The 9,007-nt window shown below is 35.4% G+C and overlaps 1 protein-coding gene across 1 annotated transcript; it reads right to left on the bottom strand.

Moving 5' to 3' along the window:
* Positions 1-1,060: 1,060 nt before the first annotated feature.
* Positions 1,061-8,478, bottom strand: LOC132095150 (ileal sodium/bile acid cotransporter-like). The gene is made up of 7 exons (XM_059499940.1): positions 8,408-8,478; positions 3,323-3,755; positions 2,698-2,816; positions 2,522-2,610; positions 2,262-2,437; positions 1,956-2,113; positions 1,061-1,823 (listed from the first exon to the last, which is right to left on the bottom strand). Exons 2-7 carry the CDS (start codon positions 3,703-3,705, stop codon positions 1,651-1,653), a joined length of 1,098 nt encoding a protein of 365 aa, XP_059355923.1. The 5' UTR covers positions 3,706-3,755; positions 8,408-8,478; the 3' UTR covers positions 1,061-1,650.
* Between the last annotated feature and the right edge of the window lie 529 nt (positions 8,479-9,007).

Raw genomic sequence — 9,007 nt, forward strand, 5'->3', positions numbered from 1 at the left:
AACAATTTTAATTTTATAGAAAAAGTTTTTAAATTTTGGATTGACAAATGCAATGACAGATTATTTACAATGAACTACTGCATGGAATGTGAAAATCCAAATAAATAAACTGAAAGAATAAAACAAGTCTAAAGGAAGTTTGTGAATAGTTTGAAAATCACTCTAATTTCAGTTTTACTACATATAAACACAAATGTTCGGTTACACTTTATTTTGATAGTCAACGTTTGCATCTACATATCTACTAACTCTCAGAGTAGACTCTTAGGTTTCTGTTTAGTCTCTTGCCTTATTTCTCTGTTGTATTAACACTTAATGTATGAGGGCTTAAAGGAAAATTGAGTCATCATTTTTTATTCAATGTCTTGTCTTATATGGATATTAAAATATATTTTAGAAAATGTCACAATGGAAATCAATAGGCAACAAACTAGTTATCAACATTCTTCATCAAAATATCTTCTTTTGTGTTCCACAGAAGTACAAAAGTCATACTATTTTGGAAGAACATGAGTGTGAGCAAATGATGACAATTATCTTTTAGGTTAAAGTTCTGAAAGAACATTTAGCCATTCTGAGCTGATTATTATTCAACATAATTTGATAAAATTCCAAAAATTTGTAATATTTATTGGACGAAGGTTAATGAAACCTTAAATAAGCTGATTTAAGAGCAATCTAATAAGAATTCTCCTTATGCAGGGTATAACACATGCCCAACATAATCTGCTTCTGGTGTAGTAAAAAAAAAAAATCATGACATTTTAAAAATGCTAGGATCAAGATATGACAACACTTTTTGAATATTAATTTTTTTATTTATGGTGTTTTGCATATAAATATAACCAACAAAATATAAAAGTGAAACGCACTGCATGAAATGCCAGTCTGACAGTTTTGAGAGCTTGTAAACAATGTAATTTAAAGTTTAATTTGAAATAATTTGTGCTTGACCAGGGACGGGGGAGTTCTCTCACTCTCTCCCCACAACTTTGTTACACTTCTTTCCTGCCCCCAGACTAGAAAGTGGGAACGTAACAGAAAAAGAAGAAATCCCTACTGTTTTGATCCCCATTTACGTAGAAAAGTACCATTGCTCAAATATGGTTATAAAAAAAAAAGGTTTACAATTTCAGTATACATTTTCTGTATTATACACAATTTAAAAAGCAAAACATTAGAAGTCCATTACAATTATGTGTATACAAAATAACATTTAAATAAATTAGCTTACATTCAACTTACTAGACATATGTAATATATGTTTTCTTAAATTATTAAATATTTCATTTTTATTACATTGGTGTTAGAATTACTAGCATTTTTAGGACATTTGAAAGGAGTCAGCACATTTCAGTAAATATGCTGAATCTAAGGTATTTGAATTTAAATTTGCAGACCAAAGACAAAACATAACACATAATACACAGACAAAATACAGCGTTGCGTTAGTAAACCTGTCAGCATACTCATCGTAAAAAACATGTTTAAATATTTGTATATAATGTGGGAAAGTGCATTCACTTGTCTTGACGGGTTGAGTTTATCCATATACTCTGGTTGAGCTTGAATAGTATATTCAAAGTTCCTGCCTCCAGAAGGTCAGTGCTGACCGCTCTGGTCACACAGGCTAGCAGAATAATGCTTGGCTCACAACTTTGTACCTTTGTCCTTATTCTCAGTGTTGCCATTCTCATCACAGTTGAAGCCACCATTCTCCAAGGTGTAATTCTGCTTATCCTGATCCTCAACTGTGCTCCGTGTGCCTTCCCCATCCTCCTCTGCCGATGTCCCTCGTCTATAGCGCTTTATTGAGTGATAAACTGCAAATACATAAAGCGATATCATGATATGAGTTAGCAACATTTTAAAGTAAAATTAATGATATGATTTCCAAAACAAACAATCATATTCCCGGTGAGTAAATGCAGAGTGAACAAGAAATTCTTTCTTACGTCCTATCGCAATCCCAGCTACAACCAGTTGGAAGATACTGTAGATTAAGGGGAAAGCGAACATGAGCTCAAGCTCCGCAGGACTGAAGGACAGCTGGGTAATAGTACTGGCCAGCTGGGAGTTCTGCATGCCTGTTTCTAAAGCGATGGTGCGGCACCTGCAACACATTCATGAGAAATAAACCATCACAAAGTGTTCTTCTATAGACTTTTTGCCAGATTTATAGATCCCTTACAGCATTTGCCCTAACTGTTCCAACAAACCATCTAATGCCTTGTGGGATGACAAAATTGACAGATTTTTACCTGTTCCAAGGTTGTCCCACAAAGCGTGCCAGGAGAAAGCCCAGACCAAAGCCAATAACTGGATAAATGGTACCGATGATCCAAAGTGAAGGAGCAATAGTCCATGAGGACTGATACAAAACACCACCTATGACTGCAATGATGATGATTAAGAGGATTCCTACCACAGATCCCACCTATACATACAAAACAAAGCACAAGTGAAGCTACATTGAATGCATAAGAGTTTACAATATTAAACACAAAAAACTAAAACTTACCTTGAGGATCTTTTTGGCTGCTTTGGGCCACCTGTGTTTCGTGTACATCCCAATACAGACAGGCACAAGTAAAGACACTAGTGTGATTCCTGTAAAAATCATCAGCAACATTTAAGACTTAACAAATACATAAGACAGAATATCTTGAGACCAGAGGTCATTTGAGGCTGGTTTACCGATGCTGTCGTAAGGGATCTGGATAGCATCGCCTGAAGTCCAGACTGTGGTGTAGATGAACAGACAAAGAGGCATCATTCCCAGAGCCAGAATTGAAGAACATGCTGTCATGCTGATGCTATAGGCGGCAGAAATCAGCATTTAGTTGTGCTCTAAAAATTCTCATTCTGTCTTTATAAAAATGCATCAATGGATTAAGATAAATCTAATCAATTTGCAAGTGCTGTTGAAATAAATTGGGTCTAGTTATGCAAAAGGACAAAAAAGTATTTTAAAACTTTCTCAGATATACTATAAATCACAGCTTCTGTATTATTATACATACTATTATACTAAAATAGTAAACAATAAAATATTACATAATAAAGAAACTGAAAATTATTTTTAAATTCTACATAATTTTAGAAACAAGTTCCATCTAAAAATATAATTTACTAAGCAGATAAAATATCAAACAATCTAGTTCAGCCTAGTAGACATTTTATGCAAACTACTAAGTAAATCTACAAATGACACTTTTAAATTCATTTAAAACCAAAGAGCTGGTGTTTACAAAATCCTGAAAGCCTTCAGTGTTACAAGCAACATAATGATATCAAAAAGTGAACAGATTGATAGTCTTACCTTAGGTCCATGTCTCCATCAAGCCAGTAGCAGAACACATTGGAGCTGGAACCTCCAGGGCAACAGCCCATGACTATGATAACTATAGCCTGGATTGGAAGCACGTTAAAAATCAATGAAAGCGCAAAGGCTGTGAAAGGCATGATGCCAAACTGGCACAGGAAACCAATGATAATGCCCCATGGCCTGCGGATGTGCTTCCAGAGCTTTCTTGCTTCAACAGTGCAACCCATTGAAAACATGACCAAAGCCAGCATGATGGTAAGCGTGGTGCTCATCACCACGTTGAGGATGTCATTGAACGGATCATAGGGCACCAGACAGGACGTGCCCGTGCAGATGGTGGCATTTATGGGGCAGACGGGCTCTGGTTGCTCGCACATGTCGACAAAAGTGATTTTGAATGAAGTGGTGATGATATAAAAGTAGGATCCTGTAGGGAAGATGGTGTAGATTCCAATCGAAAGGTTTCTTCTTTGAGAAAATGAGCTAAGATTCCAGATTATTTCTATACATTTTCTGAAACACCTTCTTTTCCCCTTCAGTTCCCTCTTTCCTGCACAAAAAGTGAACTTTTACCTGTCTCTGAGAGATTTAATATATGTCTGGGGTCTATAAAATTCAGAGAAAAAAATGTCGAAAAATAATTAACTTGCTGCAAATGTTTTATGGGGTCAGTGTCCAAATGTCAACACATAAATGAAAGAGAGTGGGTGAAAAAAAAAGAATGCAATTGCTGAGGTTAGGTTTAGACACAATAAATGCAATTGCACCCTCCTGCCATTTTATAACACTGTGGCACTTAAATTTTATTGTTTTTCTCCAGGTATGGCCCTGTACCATCACCACACCCGCTGTGTCTGAGTGGAGAAGACATGATGCCTACCTGACCCAAAACTGTATGTGCGTCATATGGACAAAAAAAAAAGTCATAAACTGTATGATTCTTTTTAAAGGCCCCTTTATAGATATAGGAGACGATAGGAATGCATGTTACCTCACCTCACTTTTCTTTCAATACAAAAATGCACACACACATATACCTTTGGTCACAAAGTTAAATAAAAATAAATAAAAAAACAGTTTGAGGCTCTTATATAACTACATAAACAGTATAACATCTGTAAGGACACTTAGGTGCAAAGTACATTGATGGAATTGGTACATACTGCTCTAACAGGGTATGTAAAAAAATAAAAACATAAAAACATTAGCTTGTTTAAGGCTCTTTCAGCTGAAGGTCCCTTTTAATTGCTTAATTCTATTTCCCAATTGTAAAAAGAGGTTTTAAAAAGAGGTTTGCTTGGTATTCAACCCCACAAAAGCCTTTGGGGGGGTTTTGTGGGGCTAAATACCAGCAGTTATTACAATAAGAGATTAATGAAAATTCTAAACATTTTGAACTTTGATTTCTAAAGGTAAAAAAATTATCAAAATCCCATTATTTGAAAAGAAATAATAATAATAATAATAATAATAATAATAATAAAGAGTTCCTGAATATGTATGTAGAATACTTGGCAAATTGAATGGATTTTAGTGTCTAAGCAGCAACTAAAAAACTAGCTGTGATATGCTTTAATCAATGATAATGACCTTGTAATATGCAATAAAAATGTTGACAACCCCCCCCCCCCTTTCCACAATTAATTTAGGAAGAGTAATGTCCGAAAAGGGTGTAACAAAGACCATAGCACACCAGGTTTACAAAAACAAGGGAGAGATCAAATTCAAGAAGTCTTTTTGTTATCCGTTCACTGGGTTTTACCCATTCACTGGGATTAAGGTAATCACAACTGTTTAGCTGTAGAACTGTTTAACTGTGTAACTGTAGATTGCCTGTTAAATGTGCTACAAAACACCTGAGCCGATACATCCCAGAGAACTGGACTGAACTGCAAGTCAAAAGAAGGAGAGAGAGAGAAAACAAGTTATGTCTCTATATGTTATAATGTATGCTACTTATCACCTTATCTGTAAAAAAGTGACTTCCTGTATTGACACACAAAGCAAATGCAACTGTTTCCAGAACTCCTAACCTTATCTTATCAGCAAGCTGATAACCATCTGATCACATTAAAAGAGAGAACCTTCCTCGTTTTTATAAAATGCCAGGCCAGATGCACTGATATATCTGTATAACAGGATTTATCTTATTGCTGGTGATCAAGAGTACCTCAGCTGCACACTCACATAAAACTTAAAGAAGTGACGAAGGATGAGTGTGCATTATAAACTCATCACCGCTCATATGCACATCAGAAATATGGCATGTGAAATATCTTATTACATTCCAATGATGCCGTAATTTTGTAACAATCCGTGAAATGGCTGATGTAGCCGAAATGCAGACACCCATGGCAGTGTCATTTTAAGCAGCTATTACTCAGTAAAAATTTCTTAATCTTATTACAAAAGAGAGTGTGTGTCTGCACATCTCACCTTACTAGAAATGGCTGTGGGAAATGCGTGCTGGTTTGATCTTTAATAAAGTCCTGAAGCTGTAGAGCAAGAGCCAACAAAGTAACCTGTTGGGTTCTGTCTATTTTAGTTACCACCAGCTAAAACATGACAGAGAGAAAACAAAGGTTATAAGAGACAATAAACTCATTTGGGAACACAAAGAGGGAGAAATCTTTGAAACAAGTACTTTTGGCTTTGTAGTGTAATCAATATATATGTATATATACAGTGCTGCTTGCTTGTTTGTAAACCCTTTAGAATTGTCTATATTTCTGCATAAATATAATCCAAAAAAAAAAAATCATCAGATTTTAATGCAAGTGCTGAAAGTTAACAAAGAGAACCCAATCAAACAAATGAGATATAAATATATACTTTGTCATTTATTTATTCAGGGATCCAATATTACATCTGTGAGCGGCAAAAGTATGTGAATCTCTTAGCTGTTAATTTGAAGGTGAAATTAGAGTCCATCTGTTCAGAGGTGTTTTTAATCAGTGAGATGAGGGTATCAGTGCAGAGATCTGTCTGAAGTCTGATCATGATTCATGTTGTAGAAGTGTTATCATGGTATTAACAAATGAGATCTCAGAGGACCTCAGAAAAGAGTTGCTGTTGTTCATCGGGCTAGAAAAGGTTACAAAGTCATCTCTAAAGAGGTTGGACTCCACCAATCCAAGTTAAGACGGAGTGTGTACAAATGGAGGAAATTCAAGACCACTGTTACCCTCACCAGGAGTGACTGACCAACAAAGAACACTCTAAAAGCAGGACATGTAAAAGTACACTAGGTTTCAAAAGACTGCAGGTTAACTTCTAAGCAACTAAAGGTTAATTAAAGGTTAATGTTTATGAGCCCATCGTCAGGAGAACACTGAACAACCATGGTGTTTCCATGGCAGAGTCGCAAGAAGAAAGCCAATGCTCTCCAAAAAGACATTGCTGCCCATCTGCAGTTTGTTAAAGATCAAGTGGACAAGCCAGAGGAATACTGGAGAAATGTTTTGTGGATGGATGAGACCAAAATAGAAAATTTTGGATTATACAGTATGAGCAGCGTTATGTTTGGAGAAAGAAAAGACTGCATTCCAACATAAGAACCTTATCTCATCTGTGAAACATGGTGGTGCTGGTACAGTATCATGGCTTGGGCCTGTTTTGCTGCATCTAGTCCAGGACAGCTTGCCATCACTGATGGAGCAATGAATTTGGAATTATACCAGTAAATTCAGAAGGAAAATGTCAGGGCATCTGTCCGAGAACTGAATCTCAAGAGAAAGTGGGTCATGCAGCAAGACAACGACCCCGAGCACACAAGTGGTTCTACCAAAAAATAGTTAAAGAAGAACAAAGTTAATGTTTAACTTTAAAGTGAAGTCAAATTCCAAACCAAATCCAACTGAAATGTTGTGGAAGGACCTGAAGCAAGCACCAACATCACAGAGCTGAAGTGGTTCTGTACTGAAGAATGGGCTAAAATTCCTACAAAGTGTGCAAGACTGATCAGCAGTTACAAGTAACGTTACTGATGCAAAAGGGGGTCACACCAGATACTGAAACAAATATTCACATAATTTTTCTCAATAAATAAATGACAGAGTATATAATTTTGTCTCCTTTGTTTGATTGGATTTTCTTTTTCTACTTTCAAGATTTGTGTGAAAATCTAATTTTCACATTTATGAAGAAATATAGAAAATTCTAAAGGGTTCACAAACTTTCAAGCAGCACTATCTATCTATCTATCTATCTATCTATCTATCTATCTATCTATCTATCTATCTATCTATCTATCTATCTATCTATCTATCTATCTATCTATCTATCTATCTATCAAATACATTGTTTCCAATGAAGAGACAATAAACTCATGTGGAAACTCAGAAAGGGTTAAACCTTTGAAATGAAAAAGTAATTTTGGTTTTGTTCACACTGTAATAAATTCTGGTTTCTTTAAAACTCCATCATGGACTCTCCTCATAGGTATTTTACAAGAAATTATTATTTTTTTTTTTTCAGTCAGTGACTACATCTGTGGCCATATTAAAACCAGAGGACTCGAAACACATTGTCAAGATACTTTCTCTTGCGCTCACTGTCAAAAGTACACAGTGAATTTTTGTATTTCAAAAAATCCGACTTTGAATGGAATTCAAATCACTCATCAATGTGTTTTGGATCAAGCTTGTTGTTTTTTTTTTATTTTGTAGTTTTTTTTGCTGTTATTTGCTACAAATAATAAAAAAATTAACTATCTTAAACTAAATGTAAAATTGTAAAAATTCAAATTCACAAAGTCATAAGATTTCATTAAATAACATGGAAATACTATTCTATGTCTAATCTATGTCTAATCACACTTTTACAGCAGACTACCTCAAAAATCCAGGTTTTTCTACACAGTGTTAACCCTGGTTCTTTAATGAAACAAGAACTGTTGAGGAGGTGAATTAAAAAAAAGAAGAAAATCCCAAGTTAGGTGTTTTAGTTTATTTTGATGCCTTTTGTCTGAGGCCTTCTGGTTGCAAACCACTGATCTAGACAGAGATGTTGATAACAGCATATAGTACTCTATCGACCTCTGCTGAATAGTCACAGTAAGAACATAAGAGACAAACTCACCACCTAAGGTGAATTGAACTCCTCACACATCTCCACAGCAACTAAATCTTCCTTCTGCAGACCTGCACCTCACTTCCATCAGCAAGAACGTTATCACCAGACACATACATGAGGAAATCATAGAATTGGTGTGACCCTGTGTGAAAATGAAGGCTGAGAGTAAATCATTTCTGACCATGGAGGACTGAACGGCAGAGAACATCCATGAAATACAGACTCACTGGAGTTTTAGAGTCCCGCACATCTACCTCCGGCGCAAGAGAGAACAAGGCATGGATGAGAGAAGATTTCCCCACATTACTTCTGCCAATAAAACACACCTGCAATACAAACAAGCACTCAACGCAAACTTGAGACACACTTTAAAATGTCTAGTGCAGTGGTTCTCAACCAGAGGTCCAACAGAGGATCTCTCAAATTATTTAAAATAAATATTATAAATGTAATTAATATATGAATGCAATCTAAATGAATTACGATGCTAAAATAACAATACAAACCAGATGTAAACTGAAATCATATTTCTTCCTCTCCCACTTTTTTAATTTCAGGTAAATTTAGAGCCCACTGTATCATTTAATCAAATGATGACTGTTAAAG

The sequence above is a fragment of the Carassius carassius genome, chromosome 19, assembly GCF_963082965.1.
Source record: "Carassius carassius chromosome 19, fCarCar2.1, whole genome shotgun sequence".
NCBI lineage: Eukaryota > Metazoa > Chordata > Actinopteri > Cypriniformes > Cyprinidae > Carassius > Carassius carassius.